Genomic DNA, 25,397 nt, shown 5'->3' on the forward strand with positions numbered 1-25,397 from the left:
GATGTGGCCAAATTATTACAACAAAAGACAATTATTTAGTAAAACATGGCTCCGTGGGTATTTATTTTGGCTGCTAGCATTCGTTTGAGGTCATCATCCGTCTCACTCGATCTGGTATGGAGGTCAAATCCTGTTTCATACGAGGGGCTAAATCATTGTTAGTCTGTTAGCATTTAGCCCGTGTCGTGTGGCTAGCCTGGTTAGTTTGGACAAATGATTAGAATCTTAAAAAGCTACAAATATCTAACAGTCAGTTTCAACATGTTGTTAAGTAATTTTAAAATGGTAAACGACACAGAAACGCATTAGTGTTAATCGACAACCAGTTCAAAGGATTCCAACATCTCCATGACGACAGTTTGGTTGTTTAAAAACGTCACATCTGCTGTTGTTGTTGTCTTGATTTCCTGTGAAGAACCACCAAAGAAGACGAACCGATACATTCCAGATGTTTAGTCTCCTCCGGCAGGCTACGCCCTCAACAGTCCGCAGCGACTGCTCGTTTTGTTCTTCAAACTAAATTCCCGCCTCTTCCCTCGCTTCCTAATTTTATGTAAAAGTTCCTCTTTTCAGAGATCGTACCTGCTAAAGTACACATGATCACACCTCCAGGTTTAAAGGTTCCCTCATTGGCCGGGTTCTGCAGGGAGGCGGGCTTCATACATGCTCAAGGCGTGATGGACAAACTCGTACTGCTCACCTGTCTGGATCATACCACCTCTGCACAAAACAAAAACAAACAAAAAAACAAACTGTCAGCAAAATAATAATAATAACCGCCCTGACTCGTGGTGGAGGAAGAGGAAGAGAGAAGTCTTGCTTCAATTTGAAGTCTTTATTACCGCAGGAGTGCCAGTTTGCGCAAAACCTCAAATCTTACATGAAAAACCCTCAGCATTAAGTGGTCACGCTTAAATGTAAAGTTAGCACAATATATATTCAGCATACATGATATCAATTAAAAGAAAACTCCACATTCTCCCATCCTGATAATAAAACACAAGAACTTTTCCAACACAAACAAAGCACACGTTTGATTCATACGACAACCTGTTGGAGACTAATGCTGCATTCAGTAGCAGCTGGGAATTTCAAGTGTCTAAAGTCGAGTAAAATCAAGCTGAGTAAAATGTACTCTGCTGGGATAACATTTGATCCCAGTCTAAATAGAGTAAAATATAATTTACCACGGGGCTAAATCAACTCAACATAGTGTAAAATCAACTCTTATTGGAGTAAAACCACTTGCATTGACTAGACGTGTCGCCGACTGAACGGTCCTCCCTGCCTTCACTGTGCATGCCTCATCAGCGGTGGTTCACCGATTAACACCTCGTTTCTGCTTCAAACTGCCTCCAGTCATCATCTATCTCAGCGACAGATATCTGAAGCTTTTGTACAACAATCATTTCGGCATAAATTCAGCATTATTTCATCAGAAAAGGCGGAGGAACCGATCGCAGCGCCACAGCTACACGGCTGCTAGCTGTTGCGTTTACTGACTGTCCGTCATTTCAAAGCATCACAGAGGATCGCATTTTTCCTGCTTAAAACGGCCTTGCTTCTGTGTAAAACTGACTTTAGAATGATTTAAGAGGTTTTATCTTGTCATCTGATGGTTAATGATCCCATTAATCCATTTGTTCGCTTTGGGTAAAGAGACTCCGCCCACAGAGCGGCTGTGCTCCGAAATGACACGTGCAGTGGAAGCAGTTGGTGACACCGGTAGAGCTGATTTCACTCTACAACAGAGTGTCAATCATTCTTACTCTAATAAAACATTCAACAAAATAGATTTTGCACCTTTTTTTTGTTCTTCTGCATTGAACATGCGGTGGCTGAAAAAGACGAACTGTAATTTAGATTTCCGACTGAGGAGCTTTATTGAACGCAGCATTAGCTAGAGGTTAGAATCCACTTCAAAACGTTTTTCACTACGACTTTTACACACACACACACACAAAAATGTTCCAGAAAACCTGGTGATTCCTTATAAAATATAATAATAATAAAATGAGAATGTCTCGGTCACACTGGCATCGCTTTGCTGCAGTTTGAGCACCATCACGTGTTTGCATTACCTGTCGGCTCGAAGTTGACAAGTGATGCTCAGCACATCCACGACTCCTTCCAGCTGCAGCTGCCGACAGCCTATCGTCGTGGCGATGAAACAGCCTGTGCGGCCGATCCCGGCACTGCAAGAAGGGGATTGTGGGTAACAGAATGATGGCAAACAAGCATTTGGAGTAGAAATCGCGTCTCTGTGTCTCTGGCAGTACCTGCAGTGGACAATAACCGGTCCCGCAGTGGTGGCATTCCGTCTGTCCATCTCAACGTCGTTCATCAGCTGCAGCAGCGGCAGCGCTGAGTCGGGGGTTTTGTGGTCAGGCCATGATGTGTACCAGTAATGCTGAAGGGTGTGGGTTTGATTCCCACACTGCACAAATACAAAGCACTTCAAGTCTCAAGTTTTTAAGGAAAAATAGAGATGGATTGTTTTACACCTCTTCAAAAGTGAAGACAAAATCTCTCTATCACCCCCTAGTGGCTGATTGTATTAAATCTCATTGACATTTATGTGTAGTAAGGAAAATTTAAACTTCACATCTAAAAAGGTTCCCCTGCACAAAGGTGCATTAGAGATGTGAGCAGCTCTTGCTTCTGGGTAATTCTATTATAACAGAATTACAATCAACGCAAATATTTATAGTGAGCTAAAACGTGGCTAGATTTTGCTGTCATTGTAATTCTGTTACAATAAAATTGTCGTTGTGTGGTGCGAGACACCCCTTCATATCTCAGCCTGATTTCAAATAGCATCAATAAGTGATCAGAAGAATTCAGACTCAGCACATTTTGGCTTCACTTTCAGCGAGTGGGAGAGATCAGGGGGCGTGGCCTGCATCCAAAGGGCGTACCAACCTTAAGCGTGAGGCTGCGTGCGGTGTAATGTTCACACTCTCTGACGCCACTGACCAACACTTCGACCCTCCCATAGATCCCCCGCTTCTCCGGCCAATACAGAACACATTTCTGCAGAGAAGAATCCGGATAGAGATGATACAGAAAAATGGAGACTACTGACACCTAATGGTTAAATAATGTATAGCAAAGTATCTATGGATATTACTGATTACAGATTTTTATTATATTATTTGATTAAAATTTAAGTTAATTAATGTGAATTGTATGATAATAGATTGCCATATTTGTTTGCGGTAAACTGATTTTTTTTGCATAGTTTTTGGTTTTACCCACGAAAGGGCAGAACAGTAATTTGCATTTTTCATTTCACCTCGTTCTTCTCTTTCAGTTTGGTGATCATGATGATGACAGGCGACTCCTCTTGAAACGCCATCTGCCAGAAGTCACTCACTGTATTCACCATGGGTCCCTGAGTGGCAATGTACACCTTCTCGTCACCTTGGTAACCCTATCAAGAGCCAGTCACACAACATCATCAACAGTGTCATAAAAGCTACATTAAAATGTTTTTTACATTGGAATTGGTGGAGATATGCACTCTGTCGAGTGCTCTTCTAGTTCACAGTATCATGTGACTTATTCTATCCAGTATGGAAAATACAGTAATTAAAATTACATTAGTTAACTGGTGTGATGTCATAAAGGGTTTTAGCCATCTGACAGGTGTCACCAGGTGAGTCCAAACTAAATGTTTTTAAACACAGATAAAGAGGTAACGCATCCTTTAAAGCAGTGTTTCCCAATCCTGGTCCTCGGGACCCAAAGTATAGTACAGGTTTTCTACTCAAGAGGAGTTCAGCTCAGGTGTGTTCAGCCAATCAGCAGCTTGCTGAACAATGGAACACACCTGATTTGTCTTATTATGTATGTGCAGTTAAATGTAAAATGTGCAATAATTTGGGTCCCAAGGACCAGGATTGGGAAACACTGCTTTAAAAGTAAAAAAATATTAAAAAATTCTTTAAGAATATGTTTTAACAAGGTTTTCTGACAGGAAGGAAGGCAAATGTTGCAGAATCTGACAGCAACACTGCCTCCTGCTGGAAATACTTTTATCCTTCATGATTCACAAATTAAGTCATTGTGTCAGCTGGATTTGATTGGGCTATTTGAAAATGGGTGGGACTTAAGACAATCTGAAGCCATTTCTGCACTATGGACCAGCGTTGGTTCCTTTATCTCCACACCTACATGGCATTATGGGAAAACTAACTGATAGCGTACGTCCAAACGCGCACGGCCATCTGCACTCAGCAGATCCGAGACTCGGTTCTGGAGACCTGAATGGACTTGAATGGTTCTGGGCCTCTTGTCCAAAATAAATAAATATGTAAACCTCAAAAACCTTCCTGTAGTTTTGTTCCAAATGCAATTGTCTGACTTTGACCCAAAACCTAACTTTCTGGAAGTCCTGTAAAAAAAAAAAATTATCTTCAAAGTTTTTTGTTGGTGTTAGAGTGAATTTATCTATTTTTCCCTTTAACAGGAGGTAAAGATGTTTCTTTATCACAGCACCAACTCAAACTGTGATTACCGATGATTATGTTACCGACCCGTATGTAATTAGCGTTGATGTAGGAGCCCAGCAGGTCGTTGCTGCTGTTTGACTTCAGGACCACTCTGGAATGAGGGTCTAGGAGACATGACAAGGAGAGAAGCAAGGACACAAGTCAGAAAAGGAGGTGAGACAGAAGAAATAAGAGATCCTGTTGGGAGCGCTTTTACAGTCTGCAAAATTCTGTCTTTTTTTTGAAGCAGCCATCATAACCCGTTCACTCAGTAAAACAGTTTAAATACTGCAGTATTGCAGTACTGGTGTTCCGGTGACTCATTCTGAAGAGCAAGATGCAATTTTTTTTTTTAAGTTTGCAATTTCTAATGTGTTTTTAGACCAAAGGACTTATTAGACTTACTGCACGCATGGCAAGATTTTCTTGGAGGCAGCAGAAGATGAGGAAATATTTTGCACTTTTACTCCATGACCATGATTCCCATTCATCAATAAGGTGACAAACCAGGCTTGTTTTAACCCAAATGTTGTTGAATGAATTGAACTGAAGACTGTATTAGCCAAGTAGTAATGATATTAGTAGTAACTGTTTGTGCTCACACTACATGCGGCTGTGGTGAGTCCAGCTGTACCTCGTCCTAGACCACCTCTGTACGTTGGGTCAGACCCATGCCAGCAGCCTGACCCTGGCCAGAGCACTCACACTAGTCAAACAAACTGGACTTTGGGGGCGTAATGTGCTCAGATGTGGTCTGGAGTGCACAGTGTGAGTAGACCCTTGTTAGACTTGGCTTTAATTAAAAACCTGATTAAACTCCATTTGTCCCATGTTGGTGTTGACCATAACTGAGGCAACACAGCTCAGGCTTTGACCGACAGCAGCATCTTTGCTGTGATTAGCTGTAAGGAAGCTACCTCAGTATCGATGGCCCCGCCCGCATAACGTCTGCAGAAAAATGAAGTGTGATGACCAAAGTGTTTTACGTAACGTCTTAACATGTGAAAACAAATCAATGTGGAGAAAATAAATAGGCTGCAAGAATGTGAGGGAGGACATTTAATATTAGCTGTTCTTATGGTTGCTAACCTTTGACTCTTGGCCATTCTCACATAAAAAAACTTCCCTGTTTGTCGGGAGACAAGAGATGAGGACTGTTTTCAGAGTATCTTAACAAATTTTCCAGATGTTTCCATCATTAGATTTAACTAAATCCTTTACTGTGGGGTCTAATAACAACAATAAACTGTTTTCTGACAGATTTTGGGTTTTTGATGGACTTACTGGGGAGGATGGTCTTGTATCTGTTCTTGGTTCCATGGTTTGGAATATCCAGCTCCTTGGGATCAATAAAATTCATGGGAATTTCCTGAAATATCAAAAGAAATTCGCAGTTATAAATGTATAAACAACAAAATCCTGACTGAAAGATTTACAGAAATATCAGCATTTACTGATCAATAATCACCACAACCTATAATCTAAAACTCTTTCACACATTAACCAAAAATTTTCCAATTACAAAAAGTGAACGGGTCGCGTTCACCTGCTTTCAACCCTACAGACTCAAGGTGGTGCTAGCCAGGTTTAGACCTGATCCTGTCTCACTCCAAGATCTGATTCAATCTTGACTTTGTCTCAACTCTTTTAGAGCTAAAACTGTTAAGGTCCGTCTCACTTTGAGTTATTTTTACATTAACTGACTGCATCCTGACTATAAGCGTTTTCTGAGTCTGAAGCTGATTTAAGATTCTGTTTTGATTGGATCCTGATCCCGACTCCCTTTCTGTCTTGAGCCTGTTTTGAGTCCTGGCTGAATTTAAACTGATGTTGTTTATGTAGTACCTTTAGTCTCACTCAGGTCTGGAACCTGACCTGGTTTTCATTAGATCTCAAATCATTTTTACAATGAATACTGACTTAATCCAGTGGACAACATGAAAGAAACACCAATCAATCAACCAACCAACCATCAATCGAGCAATCAACCAACCATCAATTGACAAACCAATCAACCAACCAACCAACCATCAATCGAGCAATCAACCAACCACCAATCAATCAACCAACCATCAATTGACAAACCAATCAATCAACCAACCAACCATCAATCGAGCAATCAACCAACCACCAATCAATCAACCAACCATCAATTGACAAACCAATCAATCAACCAACCAATCGATCAATAATGGCATAAGGGCAATAATTAAACTATCAGAAGCTCAGTATTTCTAGTTACTCACTGCAAATTCTGCATGAAGCTTGTGTGTGTTGTTGATGATGTCACGAAGCTGCTGCTGTGTTATTGGTCGGCCGGCAGACAGCAGGTACTCCTTGGCCGCCGTCTCCCTGGGGGTTACCACGGCAACACTGAGCGGCTCCACAGCACCCAGAGCAGACATGTCCAACACCAGAGAGACATTAGAACCTCGTCTGGAGATGAAAGAAGACAAGCAGAAAGAACAGAAGAAAAGTGGTGATGATGTCACAACTCATTAACTCAAGTTTGACTACCTCAACGCATCGTTCCATCTGGAAACAGTCACCGAAGCCCAAAATGACAAAAATTATTAGTGTGAGACCCTCGCGCCATTTTTCCAGCTAAGGATGATCTGCCCCCTAGTGGTTAAACTGTTTTTATCCTTTTAGCAGGAATGCTAAAAAGTAAATAACCACTCTGCAGGAACCGCCGTGACCTTGTGGAATTGATATTACTAAAATAATGAGTGTGGCTTCATGAACTTGAGCTTAAATCCCTGCAGAAGGAAGATCTCGAATGGCACAAAAAAGAGAGCAGAGGTTCACCAAAGAAAAAATTCAAACATATTTTCTAAAACGATAAAGCTCCCCCCCTTGTTTATATATTTATTCACTTTTGGCCCAACATTTTGCTCCAAATTAAGTAAAGCTAAGATCTCACTACAAGCCTAGGAATATTATTATTATTATTATTTTTTTTGATTTCCTGACTGCACATCTTTATGACAAACCACCTGAAAATGTAAAGGAACCCAACAATTTAAAACTTATAATTATTATTTTTTTTCTTTTTTGAACAGGTTTGTTACAATGTTAAACCCTCCCCTGGCTCCGCCCACCACTCTAACAGAATCCAATCAGAGAAAGTCAGTGGTGACAACATTCCAACCCTCACAAATCCTTTGTTTTCTCACAAATCCAATGTTTTAAATTTCTGGCTCCACCCCAAATGTGAATGAGTTCTATTCCCGTTCAGACTCAAACCGGTTCATTAGTTACTGATTGATCCTGAACTCAAACCAATAAACAGATGTGACTGAAAATACAAAGATTTAAACAGTAAAACTAAAAACTGGAGATGTTTTGGTGAAAAGGAGTGTGTGAGAGGGTTTGTCTCACTACGTGTGAACTAGCTTCCTGTTCAGGATTCCGCCACATCCTGCCTGTCTGTTTGCTGATTGGCTGCCGTCCAGTGTGGACAGCACACACAAAGAAAAACATCCCCGTCTTTAAATCTTCCTTCCTTTTGTTACCTTAAGAAACCTCTCAGCACGTTAACGCCTGCAGTGTAAACGTTGATGTAACCAACAAAACAAAATGGCAGCCAAGGTCAGACTACATCAATAGTTGCAATAGTCTGACCTTGGCTGCTATTAATCAGCGGAAGAACAGCAGCAGATTAACGTGCCCGAGATAAAAAACTTTGTGTTTTTCTTATAAAAACATATTTTACCAAGCTCTTAAAGTCTCCCTGATGCCTTTTAATCCAATCTGGCTACATGCTACGTAGCCAAGCTATCTGGGTTGGTGAGTGTTTGCAGCATCTGTGTTAAGATAGCTAGCAAACTCTGTCACTTCCTGGATTAAAAACATTGACAGTTAATTGTAGTTAATGCATTTATAATATCTGGTCTTTATTATATAAAGTTTAATTTGATAGGAAATATCAGTTTAATTACTCCTGAACATTCTTTAGAAAAGTCAAGACATTCTGCTAGTCCTTGCAAATTCCATGGGGAAAAAAAAAATCATCTTAATAATTGACTATAAAATGCTAGTCTGCAAAGGAGCGGGACTAGCATACAAAACATGTTTTTTTTTTTCATCCTTCCTTTCTTCCGTCCTACCTTTCTTGCAGTCCTGCTGCAGGTTTCATCCTGAAGGGGGAGGAGCAGGGTTTTAGTTCGTTATTGGCAGTCACCGAGGCACTGTTGGTCAACGGGGGGGAGTCTTCACTAAAGATGGGGGTGGGGCTACAATAGGAAGTAAGGCAAAATGTTGATTACCAAAGATATCAATACAATTTTTCAAATTATGTTCTGAATTTATGACATTTCTTGTGGAAACACAAATAAATACAAAAATTTTATTGTGTGTGTGTGTGTGGGGGGGGGGGGGGGGGTCAAAACACTCATGATCAGATTTTATAAGATTTGTAGAACAAAACAACTGCATCATGAATGAGCATTTTAATTTATTTGTATGATTTAACACAGAGATATAATTCTTCTTCTTCTTTCGGCTGCACCCATTAGGGGGCGCCACAGCAGATCATATCTCACCCTGTCCTCTACATCTTCCTCTGTCACACCAACCACCTGCATGCCCTCCCTCAGCATGTCCATGAACTTCCTCTTTGGTCTCCCTCTTCTCCTCCTGTCTGGTGGCTCCATCCTCAGAATCCTTCTCCCTATATACCCTGGGTCCCTCCTCTGCACATGTCCAAACCATCTCATTCTGCCTTTCTGACTTTGTCTCCAACCCATCCTACCTGTCCATCCTCGTCACTCCCAAAGAAAACACCATCTTCAGCTCCACCACTCTTTTTGTTAATGCCACCGTCTCTAAGCCGTACAACATAGCTGGTCTCACTACTGTCTTGTAAACTTTCTCCTTCACTCTTGCTGATATTCTTCGGTCACAAATCACTCCTGCCACCTTTCTCCACCCACTCCACCCTGCCTGCACTCTTCTTCACCTCTCTACTTCACTCTCCATTACTTTGGACAGTTGACCCAAGTATTTAAACTCATCTACTTTCACCACTTCTACTCCTTCTAACTGCACTATTCCACTGGGCTCCCTCTCATTCACATATACTCAGTCTTGCTCCTACTGACTTTCATTCCCTGCTCTCCAGAGCATATCCCCAACTCTCCAGATTAGACTCAACCTGCTCTTTACTCTCACTACAGCTCACAATGTCATCTGCAAACATCATAGTTCATGGAGACTCCTGTCGGATCCCATCCATCAACCTGTCCATCACTGCTGCAAACATGAAAGGACTCAGAGCTGATCCTTGATGTAATCCCACCTCCACCTTGAATGAGCCTGTCATTCCTACTGCACATCTCATCGTTGTCACACTATCCTTGTCAATGTCCAGCACTACCCTCACATACTTCTCTGCCACTCCAGACCTCCTCATGCAATACCACAACTGTTCTCTTGGCACCTTGTCGTAAGCTTTCTCTAAATCCACAAACGCACAATGTAACTCCTTCTGGCCTTCTCTATATCTCCATCAGTACTTTCAGAGCAAACACTGCATCTGTAGTGCTCTTTCTCAGCAGGAAACCATATTGCTGCTCACAGAACTTCAGCTCTTTTTTCAGCCTAGCTTACACTACTCTTTCCCATAATTTCCTGCTATGGGTGATCCAATTTATGCCTCTGTGGGTACTGAAGAGGAATAATTCTAATTACATTACAATAAAAGTCATGAGGTCAGACTGGATAAATGGATGGTTGAAGATTCACATCAACATCCTTACAGTATTTTTATTATTATTATTTTTTTTAGACAAAAAGACTTTTATCCAAGTTCATATCAGCTTCATTTACATCAAGCATGGTGAATTACCTCAGCAAAGAACTGGTAGGAGGTCCTGGGCGATAACAGGCTGTGATTGGCTGTTGCTGGGGAGTGGGTGTGGCTACAGCTACAGGGAGTTCAACTTGGACCATGCTTTCTGACGTCAAAACCTACAAAACACACGTTTGATGAGACACAACTGAATTTTACATGTCTGAGCGTTAAAGGCAAACGTTAACGTATTTTCAGATGCCAACCTTGGTGCCCTTTGACCTCTGGGCAGAGTCTGAAGGAGTGGTTGGCGTGGGGGAGTTTTGGGGACGGCGCTTTCAGCTGTCTGTCAGAAACCTGAACCTTCTTTTTAAGTTGAAACAAAACCTGGGAACAAAACACAAACCAGAAAAACTCATCTGAATGCAAACTCAGATCGGGCTGTTGAGTGAGAGACAAATGTGTGACTTCGCCTGGCACACGACAGATCCTGTCCTTCATGTTTCTATTTTAACAAAGTCTTTTTGTGTTCAGCTCTACCTGTGACAGGTGCAGCAACACACAAACGTCTCTCCAGTCACAGCCTCTGACGCATGGAACATCCTTCAAGCTGCCATGGGTGTCTTGGTGGCTTCCCTCACCTATCTGCTTTGTGCCCACTGCTCTAGACAGATTTACACTGCTACGTTTTACTCTTTACATTTCGTGTTTGATTTATTTCAGCTCCAAGAGATATTCAGGGATTCAGAGATGTTCTTGTGTCATCTCCTGACGTGTGCTTAAACAACACAGCTGATCTACATTTTGAGTGATGATCCCGGAGGAGTGCACTCGCGTGATCTCCTCACTCTCCGAAAACCCAGCTGAGTGTGACTGAACAGCCCCCTCTGGTGGAATAAACATCTCCCAACAACTGCACCTGGACAACGTAACACCTTTAAAGATGTACAGAAATGGTTCTTATTTTAAACATTTCATATTTAAATGACACTGAGCTTTCAAACAAAAATCCAGTTTAAAAAATGTAAGTGTAGACAGTCAGCGCCACTTTATTAGGCACGTCTCCACCTGATTGTTTTTTTAACGCATTCAAATCAGCCTGAGAGTTTCAAAATAGACCCGATCTTTTGTTTTTTCATTTTTTAAAAATGTATTTTCTATTATTTCATAATTATTAAACTGACTTGTCATTGTTTGACCTTCAGCATGATTGTGCAAATGTGAATAAATTTAGCATCAAATCCAGAACTCAGTAACCTTTGACCTCACTGTAAACAGCAGTAAGGTGTCTCGACCAATCAGAGACTGACATGTTATTAACGTGTGTGTGTGTGTAACGTGTGTGTGTGTGTGTGTGTGTGTGTGTGTGTTGTCGCACCAAGAACCAGGTGAAGCAGATGATGAAGGTGATGCAGAAGAAGATGATGGATAAATGTCCCTCGGGTTCCTCCCATGGTGCCACAGCGCCCCCTGCAGGACGTCTTCTACCAGACACACAAATCTCACATCATCACAAACTCTGGTGACCCATTCCTCATTTTTAACAATATGATCAAATGACAAAACTAGAAATTTAAAATAACACTCTAATTAGACGATAAGTAAAATTTATGCCAAATTGTCACCAGCTGAAGCAGTTTCTTTCGATTTTTTTTTCTTTGTTCTTGTGCAAAAAACAGTCGTTTCCGAGTTTTTTCCTCTGGACAGGAAAGGATGTCCCCCTTTTCCCTTTAGTTCATTTGAAGATAATTAAAGCATGCAGGGCAGATGTCCTCCAGGAGGAGACCTGCAGAAACATGGAATGAAGATGTGTTTTGTGCCGTGGCAGCAGTACGCACTCCAGTCAGTACCTGTTGGACTTCCTGTGTTTTTGATTTGTAGCTGTAATATCAGAGTCCTAATATGAATCTAATCCATCAGGACGGCGCACGACACTTTAATAGTTCCATTAATGTTTCAGCAGCAGCACTCTGGGCACTAATAATCCCAATCTATCCTCCCTGTCTGTCTCCATGACGACTAACGAGGCTGGCTAATGATCTACTGTTGCCTAGGAGACAGAGGAGCAGACACACACCTCTGTGGAGACCTCAGTGATGCCAAAGTGTCCCAGGTGGCGATGCAGAACCTGGACGTTCAGAGACCGGATGACCTCTTCGGCTGGGCGGGGCTCAGAGTTCCCTGGCCAATCCGAAGACACGAAAAGCTCGATGCCGTTCTTCTTCTCCTGCAAGAGCCGCACCATGAATGAATGAATCAATCAATCAAACGAGGGTGAGTAATCTGTGAGGGCGTGTCCTACATTTAGCCGGTTAATGTGCACGTCTCACAGGTACGCCCAATGCTGCTGCTACACCTTCACGAAACCAGTGAAGAAGACTGGTGTTTAACCTCCGCACATCCACAGCCAGGTCCTGAGACAGAGGGAATATTTTAAAAAGCTGGAATCAATAACAACTGCACAAAAATCCTCAGTCTGTGAGACCTCCTCCACAGGAGTTAGACCCGCCCTCACACTGCGAGACCTCCTCCACAGGAGTTAGACCCGCCCTCACAGTGCGAGACCTCCTCCACAGGAGTTAGACCCGCCCTCACAGTGCGAGACCTCCTCCACAGGAGTTAGACCCGCCCTCACTGCAGACCTCCTCCACAGGAGTTAGACCCGCCCTCACAGTGCGAGACCTCCTCCACAGGATTTAGACCCGCCCTCACAGTGCGAGACCTCCTCCACAGGAGTTAGACCCGCCCTCACAGTGCGAGACCTCCTCCACAGGAGTTAGACCCGCCCTCACAGTGCGAGACCTCCTCCACAGGATTTAGACCCGCCCTCACAGTGCGAGACCTCCTCCACAGGAGTTAGAGCCCTCACAGTGCGAGACCTCCTCCACAGGAGTTAGACCCGCCCTCACAGTGCGAGACCTCCTCCACAGGAGTTAGACCCGCCCTCACAGTGTGAGACCTCCTCCACAGGAGATAAACCTGCTAATGCATCGCTGGTAAAACTCAATTTGCGACAATAAAATCCAGCATTAACGTCCGCAAATCATCAGACACACCGGGTTATTCCCTCAACCAGCAACCATTTCATTCCAAATAGCTAGCATAGGCAGGTCACGACAACTATGCTGCACGCTAGCTTGGCTAGTTAGCATGTAGCTGGTTCAAAAACAAGCTTGTTGAGCTCTATAATCCTGAAAACACGCCAAAAGTGAAGCAAAATAAATAAAACAAACTTTTTAAAAAGAGTTAATACACAAATTACCCCAAAAGCAGAACTTTATTTACTACGTTATAATACGCCAAAATTTGTTAGGCAACAAGTTAAGCAATTGTGTAATCTGGTTTTATGTGAGGACTCGTGTTTATTTCCCGCTTGCTACTGTCAATAAATATTTACGAAAAGTCCATTTCCATCAAAATCAGAGAATGAAGAACATTCATAGATGCCTCAACAGAAAGCTGTGTCTCACCACTAATTTATCACTATTAAAAATTAAAACGCTTTTCTTTGCCAGAGTGAAAAATGACATCAGTAGGTTTGTTTTCAGGAACTGTTTCAGGTGTGGTGGTACATCTGGATAGAAAACACCATTCTGCATGCACAACTGTATATTCGTCTTTGAAATGTGAATAGTTTTTGCATATTATTTAGCATAATTTCAATTTTCTATTTATTTTCATTTGCCAAATCACAACAAAGGAACTAAACTTTGAATAGTTAATTACATCAGCATTTTCACAGTGTGTCTTTTTTCTGGCCACAGACGTTTACTGATATCAAAACAAACGGACAGACGTCATATTACGAATACATTGTGAACACAGATGCCATTGTGAAGCGAGGACAGCAGAGAATGTATCTTCTCCGTAAACTGAACTCTTCTGCTGTTAGACCTGCAATCCTTTGTCGTTTTTATCAGTCTTTTATTGAGAGTCTTTTGTGTTTTTCATTTATCTGCTGGTTTCACAGCCTCTCAGTGAAAGACAGAAACAGCCTGAACAACATTGTTAAAATTTGTTCAAAGATTATTGGAGTGAAACAAAAAGACTTACACTTTTTGTAATCAACAGATCCTCCTGAAGGCTGAAATCTTCTTGTCTATGTCAGGTCATGTTCTTTTAGGAGAGTTTTCCCTGGTTCCTTTAGGACGCCGTTATGCGTCCCCGGTGTGTGGAACCAACTGGTTTTTAAAGTTGTTTATACCTTCGGCGGTTCAACTTTTAAATGCTCCGTAGGTCTGCCATGTTTCTATTTATATATTCTTGCTATTCATTTTAACTTCTTAAGTCTGTTTTATTTGTTTTTTTTATTAGTTTTATTGTATTTTTTTTCTCTCTCAAATGGACTGCTCAAATGAAATTGCCCCTTGTGGAATTAATAAAGTTGTTGATTGATTGATTGATACATTTAACAAAACAAAAAATTACACCTAAATTTATACTTAAAGTTTTTGAAGGGCTTCATAAAAACAGGAAAGAAGCTTTCTTGAATAAACTTGTGTTTTCCAGTTTAAAGAAAGAAAAAGAGAAATGTTGTTAGCAGAGAAACACAACATCCATGAACATGACATGGAGGGCAGATACAAAGTGACATAGAACACAGACACTATTGACACTTATGAGAATATAGGAATAAAAACCCAAAAGCAAACACCAGAGGAGAGACAAGACTAGAGATGAGTGAAAAGGCAAGAGCAGGAAGTACAACACAAACTGAGCGCGAGGCCTAACCAAGACAGAATGACAGCAAAGCAGAACTAAAGGACAGAAGACAAGACAGGATGGACAGATGAACAGATCTAGAAGACATGGGAACACCTAACAGGAGTACCCCAAAAACTACCTGACTGGACCAGAACCCTAACAAATGCTGCATTTCTGGAGACGTCTGTTTGCCTCTTAATTTAATATGAACTTCAATAATCACATAGACACAGCTGATTCAATTACCGGACAACATCTGCTTTCAGTTTGTTCAACTGAATACAAACTGAGCAAAGAAACAACTACGGGAGCACAGTCAAAACAAATTCTATAAAAATATATGCTGCATATTTTAAAAATACTGCTGCAGGTTTGTTTTTTCAAAGTGAAAAAAAAACTGGTTTATTTGACTTTGAGGAACATTTAGATGTGAGGAAAAAAATAGGTGTTGGAGCCGATATCACTAACATCTAAAGTTAATTAAAAAAATAATAATCAAGATCCATCTATTTTGTAAACCTGCTCATTCCAGTAAAGGGTCACGAGGAGGAGCCTATTCCAGCAGTTATAGGGTGCGAGCGGGGCTCACCCTGGACAAGACGCCAGTCTATCGCAGGGCCATGTATGGACAAAGACAGTCACACTCTCACCTACGGCCAATTTAGAGTCACCACTTCACCTAAAACCTGCATGTCTTTGCAAGTGGGAGGAAGCCGGAAAACCCGGAGGGAAAGCATGCAAAAACAAGGAGAATGTGCAAAACCTCCACACAGAAAGGTCCAAGTGGGAAGAGAACCTTCAGCACGGCTAAACACTAAGACACCGCGCCACCCTGAATCCAGATCAAAGTACATTACAGGAAACCAGCACTAAGACACACAGGTGTTCAGATTTTTAATCAAACGGGTTGCTTTCATTGTTAAAGCTGCAATAAAAACTGTTAAATAATTAATAAGTCATGAATCAATATGTAGATTAACTCTTGAATTCACATTTAGAAAAACAAATTAAATTTTACTCCTCACCGATGTTTCCAATGTTTCGCAATAACAGTTTTAAATTAAAGACATTGAGGAAAATCAAATCTGTGTGACAAAAGATTTAACAATAAAAAAGACACAAAACACCTCAAAATGATATATATATATATATATATATATATATATATATATATATAGTTTAAATGAATGTGTTAATAAACAAATAGCCTTACCAATTAAACGAGCAAACATCAGACATCCTCACAGGAAGCTTTTCACTGAATGAACGCCTGTCAGTCACATCTCAGGGATTTCAGCCTCTGTGTCCGTGATCTGTGATTGGCTTAGTGGGGGCGGGTGGGGGTGTCAAAACCCAGCTTGCTACCTGATTGGCTGCTGTCCAGGGTAATAGTATTATCCCACAGCGTGATCTGTGATGGATCAGGTGCTATTTGTGTCCAAGACGCACAGTAATAACAGCGACTTCACGGATGTCCTCCCTGCTCAACCAATAAGGGGGATGAGGGCGGGGCATCATTGATCAAATAAAAGCGCCAAGCAGAGGTTTCAGCTTTGATGTTGTCTGAGACACTGAGAAACAGAGATGGACATTTTTAGTATACTTAGTAAAATGAACGCCGTGTATCGTACGTGATTAACAAGAAGCCGTAATGATTGTTAATGGTCATGGCCTTGAAACAACCAGAAGTCTTATGTGACATTGTAGGAACTAAATCAATTATTTAAAAAAATAAATAAATTTTGTAAATTTTCTTTGCAATAACAAAGCATAAATGAATCGGCTCAGAGTTCAGAGACATGTTTAAAGTTCAGAGTGCCTCACTGGTGCGTGCGTCCACACTGGTGGTCATAGAAACCACGCCACCACTAACAGTGGCTGCTTGCAGCCTGTAGAGGGCGCCAGGTGTTAAACCAGACAGCAGCAGTGAAGAAGAACCAACTGGAACACTGTAGTTCTGGATCATGACGCTGTGGAGGAACAGGAGACGGTGATCAACTTCACCAAAATGTTTGATTAAAATGTGGCGTTGCGCCTTTAACGAACCTGTCCTGCAGCAGGATCAGGGTGTACGAGTCCATGTCCCCTGGAGGCTTTTCCCATGATGCCTGGAGGCTGTCGGATGAAGAACTACTCAGACTGAGGCTACGCAACGCCAGGGGCACTAAAAACGCATAAACACGTCACTGTTACATACTTTTGTTAGACTCTCATGCCATACTTCAGACAGCAACATGAATTGTGTCTACATTGTGGGCGGGGCTAAATGTTTGACATGTAATGACTTGTTAGCAGTGTAGCAGTTAATCAAAAATAAATATCACATATCACAACGGTAAAATTAAATTGTTTATTGAAATAGCTAATCGTGTAGCGGCTTGATGTCAGTGAGAATATACGTCTTCACAGTTTCAAGCATGCTAGCGATATGCTAACTAGCACAGCTAGTTGGTTTAGTCACAGTAGCACATCTAGGTGGCTATTTTATTCACTACAACAATAAGTTAATCACTAAAGTTTGTGTATTTGCACTCTCCATGCATAATGGAGTACAAATAATATATACATTTGTTTTTTAAGAGTTTACACACTAGTTAAGCAGATTTCATAAAACTAGACTTTATGACAAGCTAATACGATAGCTGGACAGAGTGAAGTGTCACACCATCAACAAATGCAAATTTTAACAACCTATTGTTTCTGTATAAATTAATTTTTAATGGTTAATTCCAAATCTTATGGGTAAAAAAAATGGACTGGTTGTCCACTTTGGGTGGTGGCCATTCTGGACCCACTGTGGTTCTGTAATGTTTTGACAGATCTGACCCAACTTTTTTAAATTAACATTTTAATATTTGAGAATTTTGTGTATTTTGAATATGAAATTCACCCAACCTGAAATAACATTAGGGTGGAGCCTATGTATGGTGATGTCATAAAGGGATGCAGATAAACAAAACCAACCTGTTCGGCCCTTTACAGACACTGAAGTGTTCAGTTGACCACTCCTGGTTGCCACGTTGATGATGTAAGGTCTCCCAGGTGTGAGCACGTTGAATGTACACTCCCTCATGTTTGGATCCACCTCCCTGGTATCCTGGTAACTTCCTGAGACATTCAGTAAGTTGTTTAAGAAAAAAGTCACACCATTTGGCTTTTGTTTATTTATTTTTTGTCTGATTTAATTTAACTGATTTTATTCAGACAGCTGTAATCTGACTCCTTGATGGTTACCATGGCGAATGGTCAAGAAGTAACCATCACGTAAACCCAAAGGGGCATGGCTCCACATGGCGCTCAGAGAGGTCTCGTCTGAGTGGCGAATGTGGAGGTTTAAGACGGAGCGGAGCAGGAACTGAAGACAGACAGAGGTTAAAGGTCAATTTTGATGTGATGGGATAAAAACATGAAAACATTTCAAACGGTAGCATGTGTGTGTGTGGGGGTGGGGGGGGGGGTGGACATACACATAGACATCTGATTTTTTATAAGGTGTAACATATTTGTCACATCCAATTGTTCTGTCGGAAATATTTGGTTTTACTTATTTTGGTAGTAAATCGAATTCTACCTAACATTTACAATTATAGGGAAGTGTGGAATGAGCTGCTTAGTCTGCTGCCAGACTAGCATTTTCTGCTCGGATAAGTGGCAGAAACTGAATGAATGAATGAATGAATGAATGGGGTACAGTATATATCAGCATTAATATTAATGTGATGTATTTGTTCAATAGCGCCACCTGTTGATCCCTCGCAGCTACTTCTGTACTCAGTCCTCCACTCTCCACCCTCAGCACAGCTCTGTAAAGCTTTCCAGGGGTTAGCTGCGTTGCCGGGAAGGTGAAGTTAACCGCGTCCTGATCCAGTGTGACGTTGGCTAACTGCTGGACACCATCAAACAGGAGCAGCCTGTAGTTCTCCCAGTGGCCATCAGGAGGCATCCAAGTCAGTAGAGGCTGTCAGAGGATGGAGACAAGGAGAGGGCGGAGACAGCTGCCGGAGCTGGAGACACAAAGAAGAAATAAGAAATTAGGCCCGGTGCTTATCCAAGGCGATCATAGGTTGGTCCCCCGGTCAAGACCAGTACCCATTTACAGCTGGGTGGACTGGGACGACGCAGATGAAAGGTCTTGTCTGGAAATGAGACCTGGTCTACATATCGGTAGTCCAAATATAGACTAAAAACGCAGGAAAAGAAATAAGAATGGACGAGAAAAAACACAGACTCCTCACCTGTCCTGACGGTCAGTTCTGATTGGTTCTTCAGTTCGCCGCTCCTCGATGTCACTGTGACCTGATAGGCCGAGCCTGGGGTCAGCTGATCGAGGCTGATCTGTGTGGTGTCTGCCGAAAGATTGAACTCCCCACGGATAGTCTCACTGGACCACAGCCTGATGGTGAATGAGTCCAGGTCACCTTCAGGCTGTTGCCACGACAACAGCAAACGGTTGCTGGTGCTGTTGTTGTAGTCCACGGTGAGGTTTGAAACAGCAGAGGGCGCTGTAGAGAGAGAGACAGAGAGAGACAGAGGAGCCTCAGACGTCAGTTTGAATTCGTGTGTTTGTCTCTTTTCGTCTGTCTTCACCTGTCCGTGCTTCGATTGTCCTGCTGTTCTGCAGACCGCCAGCCTCGGTCACCATGGTAACATTGTACAACCGGCCTGGAATCAAGTTCATGAGCGTTGTGACGTGTGGTGGTGCTCTCCAATGTTTCATTCTTCAGCAGAACTGTAAAGAAAGATGGCGTCAAAAAACACAAAGGTCACATGATCGATGGAGGGAGGTGTTCATTTGTTTACGTGCAACCCTCCCCATCTAAGCCCCTCCCTTTGAGACGTAAGACAAGTCAAGTTAAGTCTAGGAGCGTGCAGTGGTGCCATGTGTCTCCACATTCACCACACCGTGGAACTGGCAACCACACAGGCAGACAAATGCTCCATCCTCACATCTACCTGCTGCAATCAGGTGACACATGGGCGTGTCTTCAGTCAGGTGAAAAGTGGGAATGTCTTCAGTCAGGTGACACATGGGCGTGTCTTCAGCCAGGTGAAAAGTGGGAGTGTCTTCAGTCAGGTGACACATGGGCGTGTCTTCAGTCAGGTGAAAAGTGAGAGTGTCTTCAGTCAGGTGACACATGGGCGTGTCTTCATCCAGGTGAAAAGTGAGAGTGTCTTCAGTCAGGTGACACATGGGCGTGTCTTCATCCAGGTGAAAAGTGAGAGTGTCTTCAGTCAGGTGACACATGGGCGTGTCTTCATCCAGGTGAAAAGTGGGAGTGTCTTCACTCAGGTGACACATGGGCGTGTCTTCAGCCAGGTGAAAAGTGGGAGTGTCTTCACTCAGGTGACACATGGGCGTGTCTTCAGCCAGGTGAAAAGTGGGAATGTCTTCGGTCAGGTGACACATGGGCGTGTCTTCAGCCAGGTGAAAAGTGAGAGTGTCTTCGGTCAGGTGACACATGGGCGTGTCTTCAGCCAGGTGAAAAGTGAGAGTGTCTTCGGTCAGGTGACACATGGGCGTGTCTTCATCCAGGTGAAAAGTGAGAGTGTCTTCGGTCAGGTGACACATGGGCGTGTCTTCATCCAGGTGAAAAGTGAGAGTGTCTTCAGTCAGGTGACACATGGGCGTGTCTTCATCCAGGTGAAAAGTGGGAGTGTCTTCAGTCAGGTGACACATGGGCGTGTCTTCGGCCAGGTGAAAGTGAGAGTGTCTTCAGTCAGGTGACACATGGGCGTGTCTTCATCCAGGTAAAAAGTGGGCGTGTCTTCAGCCAGGTGAAAAGTGGGCGTGTCTTCAGCCAGGTGAAAAGTGGGCGTGTCTTCAGCCAGGTGAAAAGTGGGAGTGCCTTCAGTCAGGTGACACATGGGCGTGTCTTCAGCCAGGTGAAAAGTGAGAGTGTCTTCAGTCAGGTGACACATGGGCGTGTCTTCATCCAGGTGAAAAGTGGGAGTGTCTTCAGTCAGGTGACACATGGGCGTGTCTTCAGTCAGGTGAAAAGTGAGAGTGTCTTCAGTCAGGTGACACATGGGCGTGTCAGCGGCCAAGTGAGAGTGTCTTCAGTCAGGTGACACATGGGCGTGTCTTCGGCCAGGTGAAAAGTGAGAGTGTCTTCAGTCAGGTGACACATGGGCGTGTCTTCAGCCAGGTGAAAAGTGGGAGTGTCTTCAGCCAGGTGACACATGGGCGTGTCTTCAGCCAGGTGACACATGGGCGTGTCTTCAGCCAGGTGACACATGGGCGTGTCTTCAGTCAGGTGACACATGGGCGTGTCTTCAGCCAGGTGAAAAGTGGGAGTGTCTTCAGTCAGGTGACACATGGATGTGTCTTCGGCCAGGTGAAAAGTGGGAGTGTCTTCGGCCAGGTGACACATGGGCTTGTCTTCGGCCAGGTGACACATGGGCTTGTCTTCGGCCAGGTGACACATGGCTTGTCTTCGGCCAAGTGAAAAGTGGGAGTGTCTTCGGCCAAGTGAAAAGTGGGAGTGTCTTCGGCCAAGTGAAAGTGGGAGTGTCTTCGGCCAAGTGAAAAGTGGGAGTGTCTTTGGCCAGGTGAAACGTGGGTGTGTCTTTAGTCTTTACCAGCCGCTGGGATCCTAAGTACTGAGGCATCTGCGTAATGGACCATGTCCAGAGAAACACACCACATGGACAAAATGTGGTAGCTGGTGTTCCCTCACAATGTCAGTGATCCTCCTCATCTAGAGTCCCACTAAGTAACCATTCATTTGAGACAAAGTCATTTCAGTGGGACCCAAAGATCCTCCAAAGAGACCTGGTGCCAAAGACGTCCAATCGTCTCCTTAGGTCACTAGTTAGAGGCCAGGTGTGACAACCATACATTAAGACAAGAAGCTAAAGAACCAGAAGACCTGGACCCTAAAGACTTGGCCCTATGTTCTCCTGTAAAGATATTGGCATCACCAAGCACCTCTGACCTTGGACATCTTGACTGCATCAGATCTTCCCAGGCATCTCTGGATCGCAAACACTGAGGACCCAGAGACATGAACGTCACTGCTGAGATAAGTAAAGGTCTCCACAAGTTCAACACTTTGAGTCAGTGCTGCGATCACTGACTCTACAAAGATCAAAGCATCATCAGCGAAGTAGAACATCAATACAGCTTTCCTCACAAGTTCCTGCCAGGTTAGAAATGAAGACTTATTCATTAACTAATATCTCTGTTTTTGAAGATCAGTGTTGACAAATTTCGAGGTGTCTTGTTGAACAGATGAAAAATAAACAAGCAAATTAAATTAAATTGTGCCTTTTTTGTTGTTGAGAAACTTTGCGACCACTCGTGTGCAGCACGGTGTTCTTATCGATGTTGAACCCACTCTTCAGAAATCACATTTCAAAGTTGACCTATTTCTTTTTCCAAATGTCAAACATTGAAGGGGTCAGCAGTTGCCGCTGGCGATAACGGCTCATGATAAAGCTGTTGCAGACGTACCGGCGGGATTTGGACCCCACAGCTGCAGCCTGAAGCGTTGAGTCCTGCCTGGACCCGCGTGCCAGGAAACGCCCAGGCTCCTGCAGGTCTTGGATGTCACCGCCAGGCCACCTCACCGCCGATGGAACTGACAACACAGATACAGCAAACTTTGAGACAGAGAGGACCGCTCAGGTGTTCATTCCCATTCATGCTTCAGCACGTGTGAAGGTCGCCTGATACCCATTATTACATCCACCAATGACGTAATAAATCTTTGGTGTTTATTTATTTGTCTGTCTGTCTGTCTGATTGTTAGCAGGATCACGTCAAAACTACTGCACGAATTTTGATGAAATTTTCACCACAGATAAATATTAGGACATGGAAGACTCCATTCAATTTTGGAGGTGATCCAGAACTGGATCCAGATTCTGCAAAGGTCAATGCATGAGGGTACGCTGACATAAGTCAGTGCTTAAGTCACTGGTTAATTTTTAGATTAGATTAGATTACTTTATTGATCCCTTGGGAAGACTCCCACAGGGACATTGAGGTTCCAGCAGCATTGTATAGCAGCACACAGGGTAAGAAGCACACAGAGTATAAAAAAACTAAACAAAAACAAAAAAACAAAAAACACCAGTAATGATAAGAAAAATGTGAAATTTTGCACTTTTTAGTTGTAGAATAATGATCAGAAAAAGTTTCATATGAGAGTGCATCGCTGACTCAAAAAATAGTGAATTATGAGATTTTACACGACTTCAGCACCATCGCTTTTCTATGTATATATTATATTTCCATCAAGTTTTCACCAATAAGGCTAAAGGCTGGTTAGCATTAGCTAAGACAACAAATTATATTCAATGGTAAATCAAAACTTTAGTAATGATTAGGGAAAAAAGCTAGAAATTAGTAAAAAAAAAAAAAAACTGATTTGTTGTTTGTTTTTTCTTCATTGTCATGTTGGGGAAAAAACCCACAATATAATAAAATAAATAATGTGTCTATTGCAATAAAAGGGTGACGAGTGATGAGATTTGCTTTGTTTCCTTCAATCTCGTTTACCACGACCTGATTTTCTTATAAATTGCAGGATGCCAAATAAAAAGAATGACTTATTGTAAAGGTGAAAAGTGGCCACATATAGTTACTTATATTTATGTGTAAATGACTGATATTTAGCAGCTTTTCATTATTTTTAATAAGCCTATCACTTGTATGTAGCTCTTCCTTTGGCGTTCAGCGAAGCATCATTTGAATTCACTTCACGCCCAACATGTCCATCATGATTCTTGACACAGTGAGGCTTTTCGGTTTCAAGAAAAGATAAAATATCTAGTGTTGTTGGAGCAGACACACGGCCAAGAAACTAAAGTTTCCTGCATGCTGACTGGCCTTTTTTTTTTTAAACAGTGTCCCGACACGGCCCTCGGGCCTGCGTTGTCCAACCTGATAATATTGCTGAAAGTGTTTGACGCAACATACAATGGCACAGGCTCATTAGACTGCTGACAAAGGCATTGTGGGAAAGTACAAAGCAGGAAAATGAACCGGATGACTTGAAGAGAGCCGAGTCAACAGGACTCTCACCGAGCGGCCGCATACCAAGGCAATGGTTTCAGTTCCTGAAATGAAAACTTTGTGTCACAGTGACACGACCTAATATCTTCCTCACACACTCAGCTTCTGTGCTAAACTAATCCGGGAGTTTATTCTCACTTCCTCTCTTTGTGGCAAGATAATATCACACTTTCTCTAATTTATGGCCTTTGTTCTAAAATTATCCAATCCAATCTAATCCACTGTATTTATATAGCACATTTAAACAACAGAACAGTTTCCAAAGTGCTGCACATAAAAATGATTATACAAGTATACAAAACAATAAACCCACTCAGATACTAATAAATAAATAAACATAAAAACAATAAAACAATAAATAAATAAAACACTGGGCCAAAGACAACAGAGGACCATACAACTCATGCAGAGCTAAAAGCCAGAGAATAAAAGTGGGTCTTCAGACAAGACTTAAGACACTCCATTGTGGGGGCTGTTCGAACGTGGAGAGGCAGAGCGTTCCAGAGTCTGGGCCCAGCCACAGAGAAGGCCCTATTCCCCCTGGTCTTAAGTCTCGTCCTAGGCACCACAAGCTGGAGGTGGCCCTCAGACCTCAGAGCACGCGCTGGGGAGTAAATTTGGAGCAGGGCTACAATATATTGTGGGGCCAGTCCATTTAAAGCTTTAAAAACAAATAATAAAATTTTAAATCAATTCTAAAATTAACAGGGAGCCAGTGCAAGATGCAAGAATGGGTGTAATATGTTCATGTTTTTTGCTCCCCGTTGAGAGGCGTGCAGCAGTGTTCTGGACTAACTGCAATCTGTGAAGTGTATTTTTATTAATTCCAAAAAAAAGTGAATTGCAGTAGTCCAGGCGTGAAGAAATAAAAGCATGCATGACGCGCTCCAAGTCATAAAAGGATAAAATTTATTTAATTTTGGTTAAAAGACGAAGCTGATAAAAGCTGGATTTAACAACCGCCTTGACCTGCCTGTCCAGTTTAAGATCAGAGTCCATAATGACGCCAAGGTTGGTGGCTGTGGGCTTCATGTGTTGACTGAGAGGGCCCAGGTCTAATCGAGCTGTGGAACCAACACTGGGCCCAAACACAATCACCTTGGTTTTGTTCTCATTTAAGCTAAGAAAATTTTGAGCCAACCAAGCCTTGACGTCTTCCAGGTACACAAGCAAGGATGTCAGGGGGCTGCTAGAGTTCTTCTTAATAGGCAAGTAAATTTGAGTATCATCTGCATAAAGATGATAAGATATGCCATGTTTTCTAAACACCTGACCTAACGGGAGAAGGTATAGGGTGAAGAGAATAGGCCCAAGAATAGAACCCTGGGGGACTCCACAGTTCAGAGGAACAGAAGACGAGGTGGACTCCCCAGCCTGACAGTAAATGAAC

At 42.5% G+C, this 25,397-nt stretch overlaps 2 protein-coding genes and 1 pseudogene across 2 annotated transcripts; all 3 read right to left on the reverse strand.

Annotated features, from left to right (window-relative positions):
* Positions 1-125: 125 nt before the first annotated feature.
* Positions 126-11,729, reverse strand: ptprr (protein tyrosine phosphatase receptor type R). The gene is made up of 13 exons (XM_034163929.1): positions 11,663-11,729; positions 10,551-10,671; positions 10,342-10,463; positions 8,603-8,728; positions 6,740-6,929; positions 5,778-5,862; positions 4,539-4,618; positions 3,296-3,433; positions 2,923-3,033; positions 2,280-2,437; positions 2,082-2,195; positions 582-720; positions 126-550 (listed from the first exon to the last, which is right to left on the reverse strand). The coding sequence occupies exons 3-12, from the start codon at positions 10,443-10,445 to the stop codon at positions 627-629; spliced, it is 1,200 nt and encodes a 399-aa protein (XP_034019820.1). The 5' UTR covers positions 10,446-10,463; positions 10,551-10,671; positions 11,663-11,729; the 3' UTR covers positions 126-550; positions 582-626.
* Positions 11,730-12,173: 444 nt separating this feature from the next.
* LOC117504458 lies at positions 12,174-12,731 on the reverse strand (annotated as a pseudogene).
* A 4,067-nt stretch (positions 12,732-16,798) lies between these two features.
* Positions 16,799-22,552, reverse strand: LOC117504443 (receptor-type tyrosine-protein phosphatase beta-like). Its single transcript, XM_034163917.1, has 8 exons — positions 22,442-22,552; positions 19,576-19,717; positions 19,224-19,490; positions 18,731-18,992; positions 18,223-18,343; positions 17,953-18,096; positions 17,035-17,152; positions 16,799-16,958 (listed from the first exon to the last, which is right to left on the reverse strand). The coding sequence occupies exons 4-8, from the start codon at positions 18,929-18,931 to the stop codon at positions 16,799-16,801; spliced, it is 744 nt and encodes a 247-aa protein (XP_034019808.1). The 5' UTR covers positions 18,932-18,992; positions 19,224-19,490; positions 19,576-19,717; positions 22,442-22,552.
* Positions 22,553-25,397: the final 2,845 nt, after the last annotated feature.

The sequence above is a fragment of the Thalassophryne amazonica genome, chromosome 22, assembly GCF_902500255.1.
Source record: "Thalassophryne amazonica chromosome 22, fThaAma1.1, whole genome shotgun sequence".
NCBI classification, from domain to species: Eukaryota; Metazoa; Chordata; class Actinopteri; order Batrachoidiformes; family Batrachoididae; genus Thalassophryne; species Thalassophryne amazonica.

Bases quoted from the DNA above. Each gene is read 5' to 3' on its own strand.
- ptprr (XM_034163929.1), bottom strand. From the start codon at position 10,445: ATGGTCCAAGTTGAACTCCCTGTAGCTGTAGCCACACCCACTCCCCAG. The intron at 3,434-4,538 runs GTCGGTAACATA...GGCTCTTGATAG, and splicing joins TCAACGCTAATTACATACGG to GGTTACCAAGGTGACGAGAA. The intron at 2,196-2,279 runs GTACTGCCAGAG...CCCTTCTTGCAG, and splicing joins CCGGTTATTGTCCACTGCAG to TGCCGGGATCGGCCGCACAG.
- LOC117504443 (XM_034163917.1), bottom strand. From the start codon at position 18,931: ATGCCTCCTGATGGCCACTGGGAGAACTACAGGCTGCTCCTGTTTGAT. The intron at 18,097-18,222 runs GTAACCATCAAG...TGAATGTCTCAG, and splicing joins CTTCTTGACCATTCGCCATG to GAAGTTACCAGGATACCAGG. The intron at 17,153-17,952 runs GTTGGTTTTGTT...ATGCGTTTTTAG, and splicing joins GTCTGTAAAGGGCCGAACAG to TGCCCCTGGCGTTGCGTAGC.